Source organism: Pholis gunnellus (genome assembly GCF_910591455.1).
Source record: "Pholis gunnellus genome assembly, chromosome: 3".
In the NCBI taxonomy this organism is placed as follows: domain Eukaryota; kingdom Metazoa; phylum Chordata; class Actinopteri; order Perciformes; family Pholidae; genus Pholis; species Pholis gunnellus.
Window position 1 is genome coordinate 24467556 of NC_136529.1, and position 25171 is coordinate 24492726.

At 44.6% G+C, this 25171-nt stretch overlaps 1 protein-coding gene across 2 annotated transcripts in view; it reads right to left on the reverse strand.

The window, feature by feature from the left end:
- LOC306716058 (band 4.1-like protein 1) overlaps positions 1-25171 on the reverse strand; it is a 75279-nt gene that overhangs the window by 21591 nt on the left and 28517 nt on the right. Inside the window, exons 2-9 of one of the 2 annotated variants that reach the window (XM_079186607.1) lie at positions 13713-13851; positions 12508-12669; positions 6428-6532; positions 1604-1646; positions 1379-1454; positions 812-1030; positions 339-426; positions 90-242 (exon numbers count right to left, since the gene is read on the reverse strand). In XM_079186607.1, the coding sequence (XP_079042733.1) occupies positions 90-242; positions 339-426; positions 812-1030; positions 1379-1454; positions 1604-1646; positions 6428-6532; positions 12508-12669; positions 13713-13751 (885 nt within the window). In that variant the 5' untranslated portion in view covers positions 13752-13851. Of the gene's footprint in view, positions 1-89; positions 243-338; positions 427-811; positions 1031-1378; positions 1455-1603; positions 1647-6427; positions 6533-12507; positions 12676-13712; positions 13852-25171 lie in introns of both variants that reach the window. The other variant, XM_079186606.1, reaches the window with a different exon arrangement.

Consider the following 25171-nt stretch of genomic DNA (forward strand, 5'->3'; position numbering starts at 1 on the left):
GGCCTGGTTAAAGCATTTAATGCTTGCCCCCCCAGTTTGTGCAAAACTGATGAAGTGCTCTGTTAATTATCCTTCACTGTGCTGCGTACCTCTCCTGGTCGTATCTTGATGTAGAAGTTGCTCCTCTTATAGGAGATCTTGAGGATCTTTGGCCAGGCGAATCGGTTGATCCTCAGCCTGTCGCGGTAGATCAGCAGGCCGTTGGCACAGACACCCAACATTATGTCAATCCCTTCAGAGTCCTACAGCGAACAAGGGACAGCAAAGAGGCAGACATGATTTTCCAGTGCGCATCCCTGAAACCTACTTGAATGCTTATTAAAACAACTTTTGGCAACCTTGGCATGATGGAGGTCCACCCCGTACATGGACAGCTTCTTTGCATTCTCCAGGAAGTTAATTTCAGCCTCTGCTGGAGTTATCCCCCTGTGGGCAGAACAACAATAATATCTGTAACCAACATCAACAGGCCTCAAATAATAAACCCATAATCTTGCACAGTGGGAGAGGAATTATCTTGGTAATATGCTTGAAAACTTAAATTCTCCGAGCATTATGTTTGGGCATATGCCAAAAAGCAGTGGCGAAGAAGACTCTGTAACTGAGAAAGTGTTCTCGCGCTGGCACAACATCACACTGTGTACAGTACGTCTCAGTGACAGACGCTGCGGCAATGTGACAGCATCTATCAGCCATATGCATGACGGGGGGGGTGTTTCGACACAACAAAAAAGCTCATCGGCCGTTCATTGCCAGAGGTTTGCAGATGGATTAAAAAAAGTCAGATTCAAACAACGTTGCGTTCGTGTACTTGTAGTTTCGATGGAGCTCCATCACCCGCTCCTCCAGCTCGCGAGTCTGATTGGGGGCGAAGCGGAAATCGCAGACGTAGTCGGAGCCGTGGTCGTCCTGGTCGTAGTCCCCCAGCTCGGCCTGAACGCTGTAGGAGCCCAGGAGGGCGTGAGTGACAAACGAGCACGGCAGCCGACCTGACAGCATGTCATCCCTCAGCTGCAGACACAGGTAGTATCTGTCAGATGAGACAAAAAGGGGAGGAGAGGAGGGTGTTGGCAGTCAAACAAGCCTGAACCAAAGCAAGCTCCAACAAGTATTCAGCGTAGTTAATCCACGGCAGTTAGTGGCATTCCAGGTCTAATCCTCCAAAAGTGGAGAGGGATTTGGGTTGTTTTGACACCGGGGGTAAATACGCCATGTAAATTGCTACAATACTTTTATGTAAACACTTGTATTTTAGGAAAATAAAAAGTCATCTGCAGAACTGACATGTGCGCAATTTCTCCTCTAAAGAGCATCCGACAGCACAGGAGTGACAACTGTTGTTAATGTAAGAGCGCGTATGTGGAAAGACGTGTCCTACCTGGTAATATCCTCTGTGAGCTGGGAGGGGTCTGGAGGGTAGAACTTGACAGAGAAGGCAAAGTGCCACGGAGAGTCTGAGGAGAAATTACAACGAGAGCCGGAGGGTTATACCCTCTGTCTGAGGAAAATTGCACAAAAAATGTAAATACAAGGCTTTGCATCGGCTCGTGTGCCAAGAAATCAGCTTTCACGACTTTACTCCTCTTTTGGAAAAGACACTCACTGCGCATCTGCTTCTTGATCTCCTTGGAGGGGTCCAACCAGTTCTGAAAGACAGAAGGCAGAACTCACACAGGGCAGACCGGGAACATGGCTAATGCACACCCCGGTGTCACATTTAGCTCTAATTGCCATCAAGTGTTCCTAATGGAAGCCTTTCCATATGGTTAAATAAAGGAACTGAGCCTACCCTGCTGAGCAGATTTAATTCAAGCATCTGTTTCTTCATTGTTTTGCAAAAGAAAAAGAAATCACCAACCAGCCAGCTACCTATCAGATCGCATCGCATGTGATCGTGCAGTGAAGGGGGCACAATTTCTGATTTAGTTTGCTGGAGCATCTCATCAGCGGCGCAGTAGTGCAGTTGTGCACACTGACTCGCTCGGAACAGAAGCTGTAAATCATGCTGTTTAGAGGCACAGCTGCACAGCAGACAGCAATGAAGAGACTAATGAAATACCTCCCTCACGTACTTTTACCTCTACTGTTACCTCCCTGCATGCTCATGGACTCTACCGCTGCATATTCATCCTTTTACTACCTCCGCCAAGGAGGTTTGTTGGTCTGTTTGTTTGTCTGTTTGTCAGCGGGAATTACGCAAAAGAAACTACTGGCTCGATTTTCATAAAAACTTGTTGGAAGGGTGTAGTATGGGCCGAGGACGAACCCATTAAATATTGGAGCGGATCCAAATCATGGGGCGGATACACGTTAATTTTCACTATTGATAAACAGCCTTGGCGGAGGTCTGTGCTCTGGAAAGGTTTCTACAAACCAATGGCCTTCATCAGGGTCATCTTCTTTGTTGTTAAGAGGAGGTATTTATTTACTCAAAAGGGTACCTATTTAGTGTGTCATTAAAAAATAAAATATAAAATCGAAAGTGAACAGCAATGAGATGCATTATGAAAAACACATCAATTCATAAAAAACTACTATAACAATCTATTAATTGAGATTAATTAAAAGTCAAGACACATTGATCTCAGACTGTTTTCTCTTTAGCTCTGTATCAATGTCGGCTATATTAAATTCAGCAAGGGTGAGTTTTACTGCTTATGAATTCATATCTTCTTTCAAAAGTTACGTAGTCTCACTTTAAGGTCAGCCGGGCTAACTCGCTAATAGCAAAAGTGTTGAGTTGGTTTACCTAAAAATGGAAAAGCCTCACTTGTCAGAAGCTCTGTGATTCTTTGTTTCTGTCCTCCGAGGTTTAATTATCTCTGCATGTGATAAAGGCGCACATCCACGGAACTCCAGCCTCACAAATCATTTTCACATTTCAAGAAGAAGGTCTGAATGAGTTTCCCTCTGATCTTAAGCTCAAGTTCCCCAGAAATCCCCACACTGGATCATACTTGCACGTTTTGGGACTGCCCAATAATATATAATCTCTGGGAATGTGTCACTTTTATCCTATTGTTGAACATTGACAGAGTGTGGTGCCTTTATACCCAGCTTTACTATTTCTTCACAACTAAAGTTTAACAATTACTAACGTACAAAAAAAAGAATCCTTTCAGCATTCATAAGAAATGTTAAAGAGTTGGGATGATTTAGCCAGAAAAATAAATTGGCTTTATTACCATTTAGACATTCTAATTTTGGAGAACTCTACAGCCAGTCTTCACTGAGCGAACACCACAACTGTGACTACACGGTTTAAAGGAGACATATTGTGTTTATTTTCAGGTTCATACTTGTATTTTGGGTTTCTACCAGAATAGTTTAACACTTTTTTCATACTGTCTGTTTGAATATACATTTAATTGCATTACTTGCCCTGTGTGTGTAAATTACACCAATTTTAGCTTAGTTTCTATCAATGACTGTATAGTTGTGACCTCACAACCTTATGGAAGTCCTGATGGCTCGAGGCAACGTTCCTGAACAGGGGCTGTGTGCATTGAGCACTATGATACTTTCACAGTATTTATGTAGCACCTAGACCTGCTTTATGATCAAAAGAGACATGGAAATCTCCCTTTCTACAGCATGGGACCTTTAACAACTATCTGTAGTCACTGGGACTTTGGAACAGGAGTGCTGTGTTAGCTTAGTGCTAACGCTAGCATGACAACATGTTCACAGTGCAAATGCTACCATGCTGATGATTAGCAGGTATAACGTTTACCATGTTCAACCCCTCAGTTCAGTGTGTTAGGTTGTTAACATTTGCTGATTAGCACTAAACACAAAGTGCAGCTGAGGCTGATGGGAATGTCATTCATTTAGAAGCTATTTGGTCATAAATCAACGTAATGGACTTTAAAATGTTTACCACTCTTGTAAGCTGTGCTGCTAATGGAGACAAAAGGTCCAAAGTCATTAGGAGTCATTAGCATCATGGATATCTGAACCAAATTGTATGGCAATCCACTTAATAGTTTTTTATGCAATTTATCAAAAACGTCAACCCGCAGGTGGCACTAGGTCAAAAGCCGGGGATCAACAAAGTCGGGATGTTTCATCTTCTTGGGACCATGAATGTCTGTATAAAACGCCACGGCAATCCATCCAGTGGTTGTTGAGATATTTAAGTCTGGGCCAAAGGGGTGGACCGACCGACCGACCCACCGACTGGCCGACATCGCAATTCAGTGCTGCTGCTAGCGTGACTAAAATTGAACAAAAATAAGTCTGAAAAAATGACTTCTACTTCCTTACACACAGAGCAACAGGTGTAAATATAATTGGTCACTTTGATCCTCACGTTTACCCACTTAAACAGGTGTTTGATGCATGCTACATAGTTCTATTGCTGCTCTTTGGCCAGAGAGTGACAGTAATTCTCGCTAACCTGAATGCCTCGCAGCGAGCGCTTATTACCCTGACAGTCATTTTGGCATCTGGTCTCACATCAGTCAGAGTGGAATCAGGAGTGTGAGAGGTTGACACAGCACAGTGCAATCCTGTGGCCGTGTTGGGCAAACTGCGAGCAGCTGGCAATTTGAACTGCACCTTCATGTTCACGTACACACACACACCTACTCAAGTAGACGGGCACAAATACACATGCTCCTTCAGTGTTTAATCAGGCTGCTAAAGACTTTAATGAGCCGCAGGCATTTATCGTCCCCCTGAATCTATCTTATATCAGCCAAGGCCAAAGAGCACTCAATTAGCGCGGCGCTCGCTGCTGCGTTGCTTTTCCTCTGCAGAAAAGCAGGAGGAACTTTTTTAATCGCAGACTCTTCAAGGCTTCGCTCTTGCTTTTGCAACCTCAGTTCATAAAGCAATCACACGGAATACATGCTCTCACGAAGAGCAGAGTGAAGATTAAATCCTTGCTTCCCCAACTGAGACAGAGAAAGGGCATCTGAAATGACGTTTCAATTCTAAGGCTTGTTTGGTCTACCAATCAGCGATGACCCCCAGGCAGTGTTATCAATCTGCGCTCTGATAAGCCTGTCTTTGACGAGCCCGTCATATTGATCTAAGCCTGTAGTCTTACCTACACTCAGAGAGAGGAAAATATTTGAACTTCAAGCCTGTTAACCTCCTTAACACCCCCAGTTAACTTGTCTGTATGGGGCTGAGATCAGGCTAAATCCAAAGCCGTCAGACACGGACCGAGTCACAACATGTGAGCTGACAAAGTAAGTACAAGCTGATGACAGTGACAGAGGATATGCTCCAGATGGTAAAAAGGGACTTAGACTTGTCATCTTCCCTATCTTCAAAAGGCAGGAGGTTCTTCTGTTGTCTCCTTGTTGTGCAATCACATACCCGCCCCGAGGGCGGCTCGCATCAATCGAGAACCGAAACCCACGTCTGACAAAGAGCCCTAAAGCGGGCCCACAGCTAGGACCCACAAGGTCAGAGTCATTTACTTGAAGATAATAAGCCTGGTCTGTGCACCCGGAGACGTAAACACAAATCAGAGGGAAATATATTCAGACCTTCTACTTGAAATGTCAAAATGATTTGTGAGCCGATTGGTGTTTAATGTATGTATGCGATTATCAAAAGCAGAGATAATTAAACCTCAGAGGACAGAAGCAATGAACCAAAGTATTTCTGACGAGTGAGGTTTTATTCTTTTTTTTGGGGGGGGGGGGGGGGGGGCGTGTAAACCAACTCAATACTTTTGCTATTACTGAGCTAGCCTGGCTGACCTTAAAGTAAGACTATGAAACATTTGATAGACGACATAAAACAATCCAGTCCCAAATGTAATGTTGAATTCATTAGCAGTCAAACTCACCCTTGCTGAATTCAATACACATTATGGGGTTTTGCTGCTACAGCCTTACTTGGTCTGGAATGACCTGTTGCTCACAGGGGCTCATGTAAGCAAATGTTAGATAGCTATTGTCGTGTAACTGACATTTCTGAGTTAGATTGCTTTCTTTGGGCCCTTTTCCACTTGTGCTATTGTTACACTATGTTTCAGCCACTGTTCAGTAAACATTACATCGGCTTGCTTTAATCTTAAAACGTATGAAACATATGATATCTTAATATAGCAGCAAACAGATATTTGCAATGTAAAGATATTGTGGAGTAATGGCGTCCTAAACGTTTGCGTTGTTAGCACCGTTAGCTGCTTGCCGCTGGCTCAGCCGTCGCCATGTTGAATTCCGTAGAGAGAACCTTTAATGATTATTTCTTCTAAATGAAATTTCGTACAAACGTCTTGGAAAGACTGCACATGTTTTTTCAATGTCCCAGTGGTACAGACCCATTTTCCATTCATCTATAGATCGTGCTCTCCTGTGAGAGGCGACCCAGCTAACAAGTGAGAGGAATACAGATCGTTCTGTGAGCAACGCGTCTGTGCACTGAAACATCCCCATGAGGTTACAGTGGTACACGATCCACTGACCTTCTGGGTGTCCGTGTCGGCAAAGGTCAGGCCAAAGTAGTCCTTCTCCAACAAGTTGAGGTGCTCACACACCATGTCCATCAGGGTCTGTCCTTTGGAGTGTTTCTGCAAAGACAAAAAAAAAACATGTATGACACAGCAGCGGTAAGAAAGGTCAACAACAAGGCAGAAGAAAGATTCTCTGCTATATTTCTGCAATACCAAAAGTGCAACAGAGTCTACTGCTGGTATAGCTCAGTTTTATTGGACAAAATTTGACTCATCAATATCAGCCCCCATTAGACAGCTGTGCTTTGCCAAGATTGCTTTTCTGTTCTCTGGTTTTGCACAAAGCAAAGCAGCTCAGGCTTTTGGTGCTGCATCACAATCGGTGTGATTCAAACACTTGACAGTGAAAATGGACTGTGAAACGCTGGGGGAGATTGCTCTTTGTGCTGTAGGCAGAGATTTACTCTTCTATTGACAGAGTTCAAGACGGACATTTCAGGAAGATTTCCATTACATTCAAGTGACAATTCATGTTTTCCAATTCGACGGAGAGTTTCACTATGGATTTTTTCAGGATGCACAAATAAGCATTTTTGCTCACAGTGTTGAAAGAGCCTCAGACTGGATTTGGCAGAGATCAGTACATCCTTGGTTATACAGCCTGCATGGTAGACATCTAGTCTACCAAACTAGAGAGCTGGAGAAGGAAACAATTCAATATTTAGGCACTAAGTTAATTTTAGCCAAATTATCTCTTTTTTTTCCTGGATACATTTTTCCACCTTTCTAATATTGCAATCTGAGCAAAATGTGATGCAATACAACAACTATATTTCATAGTGAGTGAGATATATATATTTAGATTTGAGTATGGATTGGATCTAGTTCCCGTCACATTCCATTAATAACAATAGTGCTTCAGATGCTTTACATCCCATTCAGTAATAGAATGCAAAACCATCTCACAATAATCATCACACCCAACATCCTTCCCTGATGAAGACCCGAATATAAACACAGAAGAGCACATGTTGACTATCTTTGAAGTAACTCCACCCAGTGTTAATAAATAAGACCAAGAGTCTACAGCCGTGCTAACAGCTTTGTGAAGCCGTACTTTGAGCTAAAAGCTGTAGTCGGCATGCTAACATGCTCACAGTGACAATGCCGATGTTAAGCATGTAATGTTTAGTACGTTCAATCATCTTAATTTAAAGTGTTAGCATGCTGACATTTGCTTATTAGTACTTAACATAAAGTACAAAGAACTATAATGGGAAAGCCATTATTTCTGTAGGTATGTGCTCATTAATAGAAGTTCAATTGAAATTTTGTGATAGATGAAAAGTTAGGGGAACACCAAAGTCTCTAAAAATGCATCATATTGGGACCATGAATGTCTGAACAACATGTTTTTTAAAGTTATTTTACTGGATAAGTGGAAAAATGTTGCCTTGCCGCTATCAGGGAACAGGGAAAGTCAGGGAAACACCAAAGTCAGTGAGATTCATCCTCTGAGGAACATGAATATCTGTACCAAGATTTATGACAATCCTAGCTATTAGGAAAACGTGTCACACAAAACCAAAACAAAAATCAACCTCGTGGTGGCACAAGAGGAAAAGTCAGGGATTCATCATCTGGTGACCATGAATGTTAACAAATAATAATCCATCCAATAATTGATGAAATATTTCAGTCTAAACCAAATTGGTGGACCCACACATCAGCATATATTTCTAAGTACACAGGTAGTGCCCGTCGCATTCCATTGATAATAGTAGTGCTTCAGAGCGTTTACATCCCGTTCTGTTATAGAATGGAAAAGGTTAAAGACATTAATTGGTTTAGCACACATGCCCCCCAGCTTGAAGGTCATAAGTTCAAAACCTGGTTACCAAAACTCTAAATGGTTTTTATCCCTATGGGGTTTCGATATCTACAAAAAGGAATAACACTAATCTTATTTTAAGTAATTTAATTCCCCTGAATTGGTTGGTTTGTAATTTAATTAATAGAAAGTCCTTTACTGCACTGGCAGACAAATTTGCTTGTATCAAGCAAGAGAATGCTGATATCAAAAGAGTTTTGACTTTAATTTGATAGGGTTAATGAAATGGTGACTCGAAATCATTAATTCATGCACGGGCTGATACGTCACTGTTAATTATAGAGCGAGGAAGACGTATAGTAAAGTTCAGGGCTAACACTGAACCACACAAAGTATTATGCTCTGTACACACACACACGGTGCCTCCTCCCCTGGAGCTCACTTTGTGAGGTGACGGAGAGAAGGAGCAAGCAGTTGCCAGGGAAACAGATGCAGTATTATCCCTATGCTGTCTTGTTTCTTAACATCTCAAGGCTAGGACTTCTTCTCCAAGGCTAGGATAATTGCGACGTGCGTATTAGCTCCCGTCATGTCGGTCAGTAGGTCCCTGACTGCAACATTTGTCAACGTAAAGCAAGAGTATATGCTGTGTGACAGCGTAGAGTTAAATATTTAAATGTACAGTAATGATCTCAAGAGTTGCCACCAGAATGGACACCCAAGAGAATCTTGGAGGGGTAAGAAGACAACTAACCAGCATGAAACACCAAAAATAGCCCCGCTCTGCCCATCGGGGCAGCTAGGCTCGACGATGCATAGTCAGGCTGGTTACAGCCCAGTGAGCAGAGGGGGGGGGAACTGGGTGAGAGAAACGGATATGGGCGTGGTGCCTCCTCTCCCGGCCGAGGACCACGGGGAGGCTCAGCTATGCATCCATGACAAGAGACTTAATTAACCCACGAATGCGGCACCTCCTCCGGGGAGAAGTGTGGCTTGTCTTCTCGCAACGCTGTCATTACCGACTCCTGGAAGCACAAGGGAGGTTCGGAACATGGCGAGTATGACGTTCCACAAACCAGCAATTAAAGACAGGAAGTGAGAGTGAGCCTGCCAATGACCTGGAGGTCTGACGCTCTCTCCAAACTGGAATTACAAATAAAAAAAAAAAAACATGGGCTGACAAGAGGCTGCTTTGTATAACATTCTCCGGCAATGACATGGCAGTGCTGCGAGGGCGGGCAAATATTTAAGGGGGGGAGCACTTAAGACACAAAAGCTGTCATAACCATAATGCTAACTATTGTTGTGTTGATGCCCAAAAAGGCCCCAAGGTAGTTCTTGGTGTTTTTTGCAGTGCTGAGAGAGCGGTTGGTGCCAGCGTAACATTCCTGATATTCTTACCTCACACATTCACATATAAAAAGACGCCCTCCCCCAACACACACCCTCACACACACACACACACACACACATACACAAAGTTTCATGCACTTGTGCATAAGTGTCCTAAGGGGTGGCTCATAATAACATTGCTCTTCTATTTTCTCCTTGGCTGCACCTGGCTTGCAACCATGTAATAACTATGGATTTGCTAGCAGCCAGTTAGCGGCTTGTGCTGAAGGCTTTTATTGTACAAAAAGGGACAACCTGTGACCCTCAGTACCGAAAGAAGATTTTAGTACCGATACCAAATCCGTACATACCGAAACAATACTTTTCAGTCTGGTGAATAGAAACCTTTTTTTGTCATTCAACAAAATACAGCATACCAAACCGTTCAATGGTTTAAAATAAGAAACAGAAACAGCGTCTTGTCAGGTAGGTTTGCGAGGAATGTGACTTGGTGATTTGGAGCATAACAATAAACATAGTACAAAAGTCAAGAGACATCGTAATGAAAATAAATAAAATAGGTAGAAAAATTTACAGTAGAAAATATGGAAAAAAAATTTAAGAAATACTTTAAAATATATCCGTTTTCTTTTTATGGAAGCGCTGTACAGTTTTGCGCAGGAATGAACAAATCATTGCTGGGGGGATGTGCAAAGGTTCACAGTATAACGTATAAGTACGACGAATATGTGCATGTTGGGATATAAGATGTGCGTTAATGTAAGACACGCAGAAAGTCGACATGCTGAAGAAAAATTCAGAGTTTAACATCTACAATTCCATGACAAGTAGGCAACTCCATCCGATGGGGAAGATTGTGTGACACACTTAAAAAAAAACACTTGCGGTGAGACATTTTTTCTCATTTCCTGATTTGGATCTGGAACTATCTGATCACAGAACAGGTAAACAAGCCTAAGAATCTAAGCAAGCATTCAACGCTGACTTTCGAAACTGGTTGCAAGTGACGACAAACCTCCAGGAATTTACCGCAAGACTCAAGGAAGTCCAGCTCTTCTTAAACAAAGCTTTGTTTACCTTTGGCTGACATGCAACCTCTTGTGTTCGTGCAGACAATGACAACACAGGCAGCAAGTGGCATGACGGAAAGTTATCGCGCCCAGCGCTGACATCTTCCATTACCAAGTAGGTTTTGTTGTTGATTAAAAGTAACCAAACAACCATAAACGAGGCAGGTGGTGGAAGAAAATGGTCATGAGCCACTTGTCGCTGTTTTGCAAAGCCCTAATAAACACTATTGAACCGACTGAAAGGGGTGCCAGATTAGAATACGGGCCATTATTAAAGGCAAGGGCCTATATTTTCATTGAGGTTGAAGTAAGGCTGACCTGGAATGCTTCAGAGCTTCGACCATTGCCATGGCAATCAAAGTTCAAATGCATCTGGTATATTTTGTTTTTTAAAATAGGCTTACACATTACCCAAACAATCCCAAATAGTCCATGAAACAAGGAGTAGTAACTCTACATTATTCTTTATGCATCAACATGAATTAGCGTCATTTGTCGTTGCGGCGCTGTCCCGGGTGCTGAAACACAGCGGAGGAGATCGACAGACAGACCGTCTCAACAAAGCAAGGTCTTTTATTTTATATGTTGGCGTAGGCAACAGTCTAATCATTTGTTAGTTTGCCAATTATATTCATTCAACAGAAAATTTGTTTTTGCGGGCTATCGCTACAATTTAATTGATTCATGTTACATGCAAGCATCGGGATGCCTCGCACGTCAAGAAGCAACAGCAAAGGTTTTTGTTTTTTTCTCGGACACAACCTGCCACGAGACAAAGAAAACGTTTTTCTAGCAGCTGAGATCTGTGTCTCTCACTAACTAACTGACAGAGTGAAGGGTGAGAGGCGACTGGCGCTCGTAAAGAGAAAAGGGCTCTCCTTTGACACTATCCCTCTCTCTTTTCCTCTCTCTTAAGTGCACATTATGTGCGAGAGAGATCAATACAGTTGGCCCACAGTGAGCCCCAGCCTGAACCTTCCGGTGACGCAATTTCTGAAACATGCGCAGAACATCTCCAGTCCCAGTCCCCGCGCTGCATCAGCCAGCCTCGCTGAAGAGATGCAGAGGCAGGTTACCGGGCTGTGACAGAGGGCTGGCTGCCGCCAATTGGCCCCGATTTAACTCTGTCATCTCGGGTGCAGAGGCAGCGGAGCGAGACGGAGGCATCATGTCGTGCATTTTGGTGTCTAGATAAGAGTGGAATGGAAATCTGATGGAATGGAAAACAAGATATAATAATGCTGCACAGTCATCCCCACAGTCAAGTAACTGGATATGAATTTTCCACCGCAATCTCGCAGAAGATATTATATATTTAAAGATCCTGCAAGAAGTGTTATGCCGCTTGCTAGTCATTAAGGCTCCATAATCTCCTGTGCATTTATCTAAGGCAATGCACTTACATCTATCTCTTCTCTCCGCTTTTTATGCATGCCTTGAGTATCCACTCCAAGCAAGCGGGAAATGTCCTTTTATTACACTGCAGGAGCAATAAAAACAGATGGTGTAGAGTGAGGACTTTTATGCTGCACTCACTATTTTTCATTGTGTGCATTACAGAAATGTGTGACACTGCTTTGGCATCACCCCCCTGGTGAGCTCCCAGCGTGGCACCAGCTCTCTTTTTATTCTCTGTGCCCGTTTCATCTGCTCGCTGCAGCAACACACAACACACACACACACACACACACAACTGCCCACAGAGGACAAGAACTACAAAGGGGGAAAGAACACACACAAAAAGAATGCTGCTTTTCAAGTGATTGTTTGAAGCATGTTAAGGTTAAATCTATAAAGACATGTCATCACAAATTGTTTTGTTTTTTCGCAGTGCTTACCTCAATTTCGCCTTCGAACTCGGAGGTGTCCAGCAGGGTCATTTTGAAGGGGGCGGTTTTAAGTCGTTTGGAGCCCTTCTGGGGAGACTTGAGGTTCTTGTTTGGCGATGTCCTCTCTGACATGTCGTCCGTTTCTCTAGGTTCATCCATGTACTTGGAGTTCTGTTCCTTGAGATTTGTATTAAAAAAAAATGGGAAGTCAAATGACACCTGAGTGGATATCTGAAGTGCATTAAGATTAAGTTCTTTCACAGAAATGGCCTGAGAGAAACTCATTGGTGTAGACTCAGCATTGTGGCTTTAATAGATGTAAGTCAGTGTTCCATCTGCTAATTCAACATACAGTATAATGTACATCTACTGGAAACTGCATTGGGTCCCAGTTATAAGACTAAGCACTGAATTACAGCCATATCATAGACTCTTCAGACTATTCTGAAACAAAGACTTGGAGGCTCAGACCAGACAAAATGTTGCAATTTGAAGAAATACTGTACATTAATGAGGCAACAAAAACAAATTAACTCTATTTTTTCTGCCGTGTAATGATATTCAATCTCAGCTCAATTAAACACAAGCATTGGAGCAAGTTGCATCAGCAGTTTGCAGGTTCAAAGTTTTAAGCTATTTTTCTTTAATTAAAATTGGCTGCATCACACACACACACACACACACACACACACACACACACACACACACACACTTTATTACAAATGATTAACACCCTGGTGTTACGGCTGCTTGCAAACTGACAAAACTAACAATAGCTTGTAGCGTTTAGAATGAAAGGTAAAAGTTAAATATGGAATACGGTCAACGTATCTGACCTGAAACTTGACAAAATGCTGAAAAACGGCATGAATAATATTAGCTAACTCTCAAACACCCATCTTTCTCCATGTATACATAAGTAAAACAGTCATACTTATGTTTTCTAAGTATTCCCAGTTAATTTTATTAGTTGTTTGCCTGCTTCAATTTGGACACTTGTGTTACAGCTTGTGGTGCTACAGCTACTTCCTGTTTACAAAATCTATTAATCTGTTAATATTTCTTAAGTTTCAATGGTGCAACATGGTTCATTAAAATCACTAGCTTGTAACATCTAATCAACCCTGAGCCTGCAAAGTAGATATGCACAGGACTTACCCACATAAAGACAGACAGACACACAGACACACAGAGATGTATGGTTTGATCCTGACCTGTTTGGCCATCTTGCTATCCGAGGCTGAGTCCTGCATGCTTGCTGCTGCCCCCTGCTCTCTGGGAGGGCTCCTTTCTTGCTCTCTTCACCTCCGGACTCGGGGCCTGCCTCTGTCTCGTCAGCAAAGTAACACCAACCTGAGAGGAGACAGCAAACAAACAAATATTTTCAAGAACTGTCGTAGATTCCCTCTTCGAAATGCCATGTCAGAAGCGTTAATGCATGCTCTCCTTCGGCACCAAAAGAGCCGAGATGACAGCAGGAGCCGCAGCTGGACTGCGAGGAATTCTGAACACGAATGCCTTCACCCTCCAAATAATAAACGGCACTGGCACCAGGATCACACTTTCATTACACATTCTGAAAGCTACAGCTTCTTGATACAACACAATTTCCACAGACATACTTCACCTTGCCGGCAAGGACATTTACTTTAATTATAAAATCCCTCACTGAGCCAGATAATGATCATCTATTTAAGCGAGACAAGCTCCAGCACTGGGAAGACGACTACCAAAAAAAAAAATGAATTAGTGAATGAATTAGGCCATAGGCACTACTGTTGGTACTCATGGCTATAGACAGCGCATTCCTTCAGTCGCAAAGGTGTTTAACCAAAAAACTGGTAAGAGTATCATCCATGAGTGGGTATGAATGCTTGTAAGGCTCCAGTCTTTATAGCTTCAGTGTGCAATGGACTATGTAATTGCCTAAATGCATATAAGGTCATATGTAAGGTAGTGGTCCATCTATCTGGATCAATTCAATATTAAACGATCCAACATCATCGATGCAAAGTGTAAACATCCAAACATATCATCCTCTCAAACATACGCCTTTATTTTACCATTTCTGTCCAAGCGCACCTCCTCCCTAAACATTCAAACTGTGCAAGCGGAGTTAGCGAGCGGCGGCGCTAGCGGTGTCAGGTGGGTGCGTGTGCGGTCGATCGAGTGTCACGTGAGCACAACAAAGTTAGCGACAACTTCGGGTCAGGCTCACAGGCTCACTTAAGGTGGACCGACCTTTAAGGTGGACAAGCAATTTGTGTCAAGGCGCCCGCCGGCTTTGACCAGAAACCAGACCTCCAACCTCTTTTTATTCAAAAGAATAGATTGTTCTTCATTCAAATGTCTGGAGAAGCCCGGTAAAAGAATCATCAAATCATATTTAAGTTGCTTTTTGCAAGTTGATATCAATGTAACTGATTGCGTTAAACTGGCATATGATATCGTATCGTATGGATCGCAGGCTCCGGAATTTTTTTATCTCATATAAATTGTATCATGGCAGGCTTTGTATTTTCAGACAGGTATTGTATCATTGTCCAATGAATCAATATCTCATTATACTGTCATGAAAATAGTGATTTACATCCCTAGTAATATGTTGGCTCAAGTCATAGCGTTGTCTTTGATTTATCTAGTTCAGGCAATAACACCAAACAACACAAAGACCCACACACACATGTTACAGTGTAAAGCAGGTGTGTTCTTTTTTTCCTTTCCTTTCTGTGCAGCAACTTCCCTCATCGACTTCTACTCCACTTTGTCGGTTTCTGCACTTTATGGAGATCAGTTGGAATGGGTTGCCTTGGGTTGTGGGTTATAAGTGTGGGTGGACTGAAAAAAAAAATCTGCAGCTGAAGCGGAAGGAGAGTGCAGCCACTTCTGTCTGTATAGAGAGGCGTGTACTGCATGGCCAAACAAAGGCTCACTACAAAAGGTATTAATGATGTTTGAGGAAATTAATTACTAGTGAGCAGAAATCTTTTTCTTTCCTCATCAACAAAACATCACTTACTTTAAAACCAGGTAACAGCTCGTCTCTGTCCAAAAGTAACGAAAATCCATCTACCTGCACGTCTTTAGTTCACTAATCAACCGTGTATATCTTGTTTGCTGCCAAGAGCAATAACTACGTGGAGTCTCCGCTCATTGACCCTTTTATGGATTTTATATTACTGCTGCATCTTATATGATGATTTAAGCACTGTACTCTTCAATGCATCGCTTTAAATTTATGCAGCTCCATTCTGCTTACATGATAATGAAAGTCTTGAGTTGTGTTTTTAAAAAGCGAAACCCTTTTTGAGTCGGATTCTGTTTGCAGAGATCAGAAAAGCCAATGTAGGAGAAGTATTTAGTTCCCAGTAGAGTCCTAATGATTTACATCACTCTGACAAGCCTCGTTTCACCACTTCTCACTGTATACTTAATGTCTTATCAGCTTACGTGGGCTGGGTACTTTAATGTGCATTACGCAAAAAATAAAAATCACATCGAGTGCATTTCAGTGTTGTCTATTAAGTGGAGACCGGCTCCTCTGCCTCCCCCACAAAAGGATTTCTCCCTGTGCGATTGCTCAATGTCTAAGTGGGGAATCAAAAGCTCAGCCTCTACGATTCAGAAGACACAAAAAAAAACTGACATTCACAGTGAAATGAATGAAAAAGATAGTTGAACATTTAAACTCCATTGTGGAGTTGATAAAGTCCCCCCCCCCCCCCACACCATACACAGTGAACTTTAAATACATATTTTTGTGACCCAGGGTGGATCTTCTTTCTTTTTTTATACCCACTGGTGAAGGATTCCCCACAAGATGAAAAAGATGCTTTAGACCGTGGAACATGATCTTCCAGGACCTCTCATAAAAGGAAGACCAGGCGCATGATGTGTGAACATGTTCTCAGTGGAATCTGCTTTATCTAGCCCCCCCAACCAATACTTCAGGACCCTGCGTTTAACCCAGTCTCTGTAAGACCCTGGAAGTCTCTCTGCTCCTCGAGCAGCAAATCCCATCAAGGTAATGCACCCGAGAGTTGAACGGTGACTGACGACTAACACAGGAACACAACCGGTTCTCACCGGTTCAGAGGAGAGACGCCCCACTCGCTCCCAACCAGGGAAGATCTTGCGTGTGATTAAAAGGAGGGTTAGAAAAAGGATAGTCCCGGTCCTTGATTATGATGATGGCTGAGCCGCGTTTGAAACCGCTGTAAAAGTAGTCTACAAACACACACACAGCTGTGATCGCATCACAGCATCACTGAGCCAATTAGTCACCTATTGTTACATGCTGATATGATTGAAGGAGGAAGTGAAGAGCTGGAAAAAGGCATGAAATGAAGCAGGTGTCATGTCAAAGTCTGTTCTCTGTTTAGGTAAATGGACTTGCACTTAGTACATGTCAACATTCATACACTGAGGGAGCACATCAGATTCCAATCATTCACACTGATGGACGATCGGGAGCAATTTGGGGCTCAGTGTTTCGCCCGCGGGCACATTTGAGAAACCGGGGGTTCGACCCGCCCTGCCTGCTGACCAACAGCTGCTCGGAAACGTGTATCCCCATGACACCAGGAAGGTTAAACAGATTATGTGGTCTGTTCGCTGTTTTCAGATCCGCTCATCCATCTGGACGAGAACTAAATAGAAATAGCCAATCTTCTCGCTGATGGTCTCATTTACTCATGTGGGTCATGGAAAGGCACCGGTACTGAATTGAGGCCGTTTCACAGCCGGTTAAAAGTTCCTCGCAGCGTTCCTGAAGCTCGGAGTCGTACGTCCACTCAGGGCCCTCGTTTTCCCCTCGCTGCCTGACCCAGCAGGGCACCGGGCTATAAGTTGCTAAATCAATTCCCCACGGGCTCCTCCACTTTTTGTTTTCGCCTTCTCCTCCCAGTCCAAATCAGTCAAGCTGAAAATGACGAGCATCTTCCCCTGTGTCAGGTGCGCACCATGTCAAACAGACGCTGACTGACGCCCCCCCCCGTCACTTAACATCCATCTGGGTTACATGACACAAAGCCGTCATCTACAGCTTGTCTGTGTGTTTATGTGCTGTGTTCACAGCGACCAATCATCTGAAAACCGCCCGTCTAACCATTTTCTGTTCCCCACTGTGGCCATTTTTCACGTTTCACATCCGTACCCACATCGACAGTTAACTGTTGCTTTGAAGTGGTCGTGTACGATCATGTCAGTCTATAATGAAAGAGCCCTTCGTGGACGCACGTACACATAAATTGAGAGTACAAATCACACAATCCAAAGTCGGTTCGTGGCAAATGGGGTCCCTTATTGAGACATCTCATGAAATCAGATTAATTGACAAATTAATACGGATTGATGCCACAGAGCGAGGCCGCGGAGCCGTGCAAATGCATTCATTTCCTGCGCGAGACCATTACCCACAATTACCGGCCGTCGACCCAGCCGAGACCTCCGCAGAGTGGGGGGGGAAGAAAGCGCCTTACAGTGCAGGAACACATCGCGCGTTTCCTTTTGTTGCACCACCGTGTGCAGTTCACTGACGACGCCTGTCTTTGATATCTGCCATCAGTAATAACGATTCATCACAGAGGGGAGGCCCATTGTTTCCCTCGGAGGGTTATGAAACGCCACCCTTCCCCTACAAGCGCAGCCTCTTCTTGTTTCTCATCAGAGGTACGCTTTAATCTAAGCAAGGCAGGCGGAGGGAGAACGAGAGAGAGGGAGCGAGCGCGCATGTCTGCGGAAGGGAACTGGCTCGGCTCCGAGATGCAGTTGCCATGGTAACAGCATAGAGGACCCTCTTTTTCTTTTTTTTTTCTTCACACCCGCTCGTCTCTCAAAACAGAGAGACGGACCGAACGAGGAGGGTAGATGAGAGGCCAAAAGACAAAAGGGATGGAGGATGAATGGGGAAAGATTGCTGCTGCCTGCTCAGTGGGTGGAGCGGTCTGGAGGGTTGGCGGTTCGATTCCCGCTGTCTGCATGTCAGAAGTGTCCCTTGTGAGAAACCGAACCACAAGTTGCTCCCCGGGCACTTTAATGCTCAGTATGGGTTAAATGCACAGGTCAAATGTCATGTATGTACCCGGTATGTATATGACCGTTGGAAGATTTTAAGAAATGACAAGAGGTGTTGTGACTCAAAAGAGGAGTCGAAGGCGCCTCCCCTCCAGTTAGGGGTGGAACCCTGCACAAGGGGACGGATGGGGAGTTTGAAGCAGAGGCCACCGCCGCTGACCTCACCCTCTACCGTCTATCCGACATCTGAGCCCTGACAGGCACAGTCAGCACTCTTTGGCCGATACACAAGCCTAATTCCACTGCGCGAAACCTCGTTTATAATCACATTTAGCCATTAGCATGCACTGAGCTCACAACGCAGCCGGGTAATCACGAAGAGTGCCGCACTGGCAGAAGAGGAAGACGCAACACAATAGCTGCTACAGTGCATCCTCTTACTTAGCTTGGGTAGCTATTTGCATACGGGTTCCAACTGCTGCAGTACATGTCAGGTGCATGAACAGGCACGTCTGCAGCCACAGCTGCCATTCATGACTGGGATCGTGTTAAAGTTACACATGTCTCCCGAGAGTCACAGGTCAAGGAAGATTCAAGTGTTGAACTTCCAGTTTAAGGTCACGTTCGTGTCAGCAGTGTGAGGTGGAGCAGAAGCACTCGGGTCAAGTGGTTTTAAATTAGGTGAAAGAGGGATACATTCAGAGAGAGACAACGACATTGACGAGTACAAGTTGATAGAATTCACAGTATTGCTGTTCCACGGTGAAGTGACTGGAGCCGTGTTTCCATTCACATTTTTTTTATGAGCATTTTGAAGCAGCTTTATGAAAGTAAGAGAGACAGTGAAGAGTTGATGCTCTAAATGGATTATGGAATGGCCTTTGCCGAATAAATTCTGACATATGACTGATCCGCCGTTTCTGCAGAGACCTCTCTCCATTTGTCTCTCGGTGGTTAGATAGCCACGTCGGCTTGTAGCTACGTCGGCTTGTTTTGTCTCATGTTCGCAAACTGCGCTGTAGCTGAGTTTATTCGCTCCAAACCGGTTGATTCCATTTCTTTTTTTTTTTGCGTCATTTTAAAAGTTCACGTAAAATTCAATCATTTAATGGAAACACAGCTCATGATGACATACAGCATTTACATACAGCATTTACTGCAGGCCCACAGAGTCAAAATGGCTGCAGCGTTTTGTTCATGGAGCTTCCAACACATTAGCAGGCCGCCCGTATAAACGGCCTCCAAAGTATTTGAAGACCCATTTTAGCATTTTAGCCCCCCCCCATCCCAGTAATGACCTCACTTGTGTTCAACCTTCTTTCTTTTTTCCTGTCCGTACGAGTTCAGCGAGTATCTGCTACCGTACTGGGCAGTGAAATTCCGGCCACCTCGTCATGTTGTCAACAACTCTGGCTCTTCCTCCGAGAAAGCAGATCACGACGCACCGCAGTGTGTCAGTGACAGTTCATACAGTCACTCAGAGAGGAGGATGGAGAAGGGGGAAGCACTTGAGGACAGACACTGCTCTCATTCACCCCGACATCACACACAGGGCCCCTCGTACACACTTGACAGCTGTAATGCAACACTGATACAAGCCACACATGCATGGCCCGGGGGACCTTTTTTTGTGTTCTTTTCCTAAGACAACGTTTCCTAAGACGACGTCATCCTCAGCCGATGACAGATGAGTCCTGAGCGGGGGGCCGGAGTACAGCGCAGCCACAACAACTGCATGACTCTTCAAGCCTGGCATTCTTGCAGTGTGTCTGGAATCATCCCCAAGAGAGAGAGAGAGAGAGAGAAAGAAAACATGTTTCCTCTGTGCAGTTGTTGTAACAACACATGCTCACCTTCCTCTTGGGCAGACGACGTGAACGCAAAGCGGCACAAAGTTTGGAACTCGGCTAAATTAAAGGCACCCGCTCTAAGAGGAATATCAACACAGGCGGTCGCAAACAGAGAGCAGAATTACCCCGAGAGCCGGCAGTAAAAAAAAAAAAGAAATCGCCAAGGAGACATCACTCTGTCACAAGCGTATCTAATGGAACCTGACCTTTCTAATGCCCCCAGGGGGGGAGAACCACCAGTGACGAATGAGTCCCTGAAGCTGCCAGACGCCAAACACTGCAGGGACTGCAAGTTGCAAAGTCTCCCCTCGCTCCTTCTGTCGTCCTCCCCTCTCGCAGCTGACGATAAATGAGCGAAAGTTAGCGTAGCCAGGGGGAAACACGGCCGTTTGGGGAACACGCAGCAGGGAAAACGAGGACAAGGGTCGTGGGAGCACACTGGCGGTTGTGCAGGCATCATCGTGAGCCTCGGGGGGGAGGGAGACACATGGCGGCAAGAAAGACGCTTGTTGGCTCGTGAGCGCACTGTGCGTCGTCAAAGCTGTGCCGAATTCTGAGAACCATATATAAGCGGAGCTACATGCTACTTAAAAAAGGCGCAATGTTCTTCAAATGCTGGTAACAGAGACGGTCACTGTGGTCTCTCGTGAGGATACAAAGTCTCCTCCAAGTCATCCAGCACATTTTGGAAAGTCTTTTCTCACCGGCCATTTCATGTCAGAATAATTACTATTTCACAGGAGGGGCTCCGATTCTCCTCACCAAACGTAAGGGATTATTTTCTTAATATAATAATCCTATCCCATCGCATGCGTACAACGTGTTGCCTCTTTTAACGCTTTTCAGATGCGAGCACGTGCGCCGCACGGCTCTCGTTTTATCAGCTCCCTGTCTTAAAAAACAACAAAAAAACGCTGTGACAGTCTCAAAGGCCAGCGTGTAATTGTCTCGGCGTGAGGCCTCCGCCGTGCCCCCAGTTAATGAGAGACTGTCACACTGGTTGCACTTCCCAAACCAGATTCTCCGCACACTGTAATTCGTGGGGGTGGGAACATTATTTCCTGTTGCTTGGAACTATAATTACAGCTGTTTTCTTGGCTTTGGTGCTGACAACAAAAAAAACAATGAAAAAACAGGTCAGTGCGGTCTCAATTATGTCGCACTCGTTTTTTTTTAGTGCCTGGATGGAACTCCCCTCACAAGCGTTTTTTTTTTACTGTTTGTTGTAGTAGGGTTAAAGGTCATTTGATCGCAGAAGAAAGATAAGAATTGGGAAGCTGTTGACAGTATTAATATTGTACATATTTGCCAGCCTTGCGACCGTCAGCAGGCAGAAACAAAAGGGTGTTATTCATCCCTTCCTTTACCAATTCTTACTTGCTACTCAGTTCACAAGTTCAAACCTATGATAAAAGACACTCCTGAACGGATTCCCAGACAAAAATGCCGTTTGTTCTCCGTGAGATGAGACGCGATTGCGCCGCAGTTTGAGTCACGCCGTCAATAACTCCACATCTCTCCACAATTTTCAAACTCATCTGGTGACCCAAGACGCTTGATGTTTTGCGTCAGCTTGGCGCACGCAGTTAAGTCTCACCCTCATTTTCCCTTTGAAGAAATACACAAACACACACACACACACACACACCCTCCCACGCAACACACTCGCACTTTCCCTTTGATTTCACTCTCTGCATTAGGTCTATATTCATTTATTTTTCCTTTTGTTCTCATGTATACATTTTGTATTTATTTAATGCTTTTTTTCCCCAGTTTTATTCCGCGTGTCTTTTTTTCTAACTCCTGTTTTGCACTGTTTATTGTACTTTGTCTTCATGTTTATTTTACATGCAGGAATAAATCCACCTGCCTGGCAGTGAATTTGAAAGCAGGCAACAGTTGCAGGAGTGTTTGTTGACAACACAGGCCGCTGTTCAAGCCTCTGTCAGACGTGCACCTTGAAGAGTAGAGGTGTGGATCTTCACTAGCCTCACTTTTCCCCTGCCAACGATTCGAATGCACAACAATACGCGACGTATCGCATCCTCAGTTTGACATATTACTGCACACGGCTACTTTTTTCATGTATTAATACAAGCAGTCCGATAAATCTGGACTCCCATTTTATTTAGAAAATGCTTTCAAAAATCAGACTCAAGTCTGTAATATAAAGAGCTGCATCTTATCCGTTTGACCCACGTCAGTACATAAACATCACTAAAACAAAACAGAAATCCTTGCAGTGCATTAAACGTGTGATGTGTTCTACAAAAAATAAGGTTTTCACACAGCAGCTCTAAGACAAGGCCCTTCCTGTTGCCTATGCATGACTTAGCCTCACGGCTAGCGAAACTTTCCCTACTCACATCTTCTTCTCTTACTTAAAGGTTTAAGTCAGAGAAGTCTTTTGACTTTAAAGTGACAGCATTAACTTTAGAACTGTGAACAATCGTTTTTTTCTTTGATATCCTAGTTTTAACTTCTGCGATCAATCACAGATTGCACACAGCATAGTCATTCATTACGCTGTCCCTGCACATCATTGACACAACAGCATTATAGACTTTGCATCCCTCCACAGTTAGATGAATACAGACGTCTGTTGTGAAATCCATCCCTTCCAACCGGAAGTCGCAAGTCTTGCCTCATGACCCCGTTGTAAGCACTGGCACAATACCTGCTTTGTTTCCCTCACAGTGTTTGCCCGGCTGGCGCAATGCTCAGATTAGTTTGCCTTTTAAGTGGAAAACTGATCTGCATGCTTACACAGAGACACGCACAGACACACCTTTAAAAAGATGTACTCGGCTTTAAACGTGAGCCTCATTCTGGTCACTTTCCAGCAACAAGGTGTGTGTTTTCAGCACAATGTGGCGGCGGGGGGGGGTGAAACAAACATACTTTGGTTTTATGACACATTCAAGGTCAACCTGTGTTCCCACTTTTCTACTCACAGACATTGCTTGCGAACGATTTCTTAGCCGGCGACAAGAAAGTGACAACGTGTCAACCTGCGTCTGCGTGGTAATATGCTAACGGTCACGCTCGACTGCGTTTTTGAACGCGCGCGTGCCCTTGCAACGCAGTTCATCAGAGAGAGCCGCGTCCTCTGTGGGGATAAATCCAGAGAGAACAACGCGGCCACAAGCCTTGGATAGCCACCGTAGGAAGGACGTAACATTGAGCTGCCATTTCTACACACAGCAGACACCTCGGAGGTGGCTTTTTTTTTACAATTTCCTCTTGCCCTTAGAAGTCGTAGCGAACGCCATAAATCATCGGGGAAAATGGTGGATGTCAGGGAGCCTTGAACACTGCAGGACTCATCTCCTCACAGCTCGCCTTGAGTTTTAATCAAACTCTTTTACTGTATTTATTTCAAAGGGCTCAAGGTGGATCAGCTGGCAATACACAGGAAGTATTGTTTGGATTCTCATGAGCAAGCCCGGGGCTTTTTATTTTTTTATTTAAATCCCATTGAATTTGGCATCAGTGCTGAATTTCTTGGGATTTGTCAAAACTGCAGCATACTACAGAGAGGATGATTGTTCACAGAAAAGTCGAAATCCTTTTATGACATTACTGCAAGAGGTGGCGATTCAGAGCACAGGAAGTACATTATCATCCCACCTTTGTCGGGTTAAACAGAAAAAATTAAAGCTGCTGTTTCCATCCCGGGAACAGTCAGCGCCTTTGTAAATGGCAATGGCAATGGCAGTAGACTTTCATTAGAAAAAACTCATCAGCTCTGCAGTGTGCTCCCATCGGAACAATTCACAACAGGGATTGCTGGACGCATGCTATTTCCCTCCTGCCCGGCTCCTTGTGGCAGCGCTCTCTGCCAGCTGAACACATCCTGCTGCTGCCCAGCTAGCTGGAGCGGCACTCGGCCCACTGCTGGCTAATGGACTGCCTTAAAGCGTATAGAGAAGGCAGAGCCACTGTGGGCCTGCGCGTCAGCACGGCCAGCGTGCAGCAGGTGCGTCCCCGTCGCCTGCACAAAGAGGCAGCGAGCTGGAGTACATGAGTCAGTGTTTTGTTTGCTTTGCCTACGTTCCCCCACTCAGGCACGTGCGCACACACACACACGCCCCTGGCCTAAGCTTTTCCATCATCTGAGGAGAACTCTCCTTAATATTTCTGGCTACAGGGCCGATTCACATTCTCCATGCTAGGATGCGGAGACCAAAGCCGCGTCACGGCTATCTGTGGATATTCCGCAAGCACACGAAATACCGCGGTGCTGTGCGATGGTGTGAGGTGAAGACACGTGGGGGGGGGGGGGTAAGGGGGGCGTGCAGGCATCTCCGTGACAAATTACCCGGATTGATCAACAGCCACGAGAGATTATTATTACACAAAAAAACATTGATGGCAACGGAGCCCTGCAGCATCGCCCACCATCCCTGTCATGGCCCATTTGAAGCGCGATGCCCGGTGCCCCGTGGGAGACGGTGGCACGAGGCCACGCCATATGGCGAGCTACGTGGCGGGCTGCAGCACGAGGCGGGAGGGCCGAGCCGCGAGTGAGAAGGATCCTGTCCGTTGGACTAATTAAAGTCTCTGTGATCAGGGAGGTTTTCTTCACAAACCGGGCCGCTCAAACAAGCCAACAAAAAGTCCTGCTCTACACGTAGGACAGACGGCAGTGTTGTGATCTCGAACACATATGAAGAGGCAAGGTCTAGAAAGAGGCGTGTTTGAGGCGTTTTATCTCCCTTTCTCTCTCTCTCTCTCCCCCTCTCTTTCTGTTCCCGCCCCTGCTGCCGATGCCCTTTGTGATCCGATAGGCCGGGAATAATAAGCAG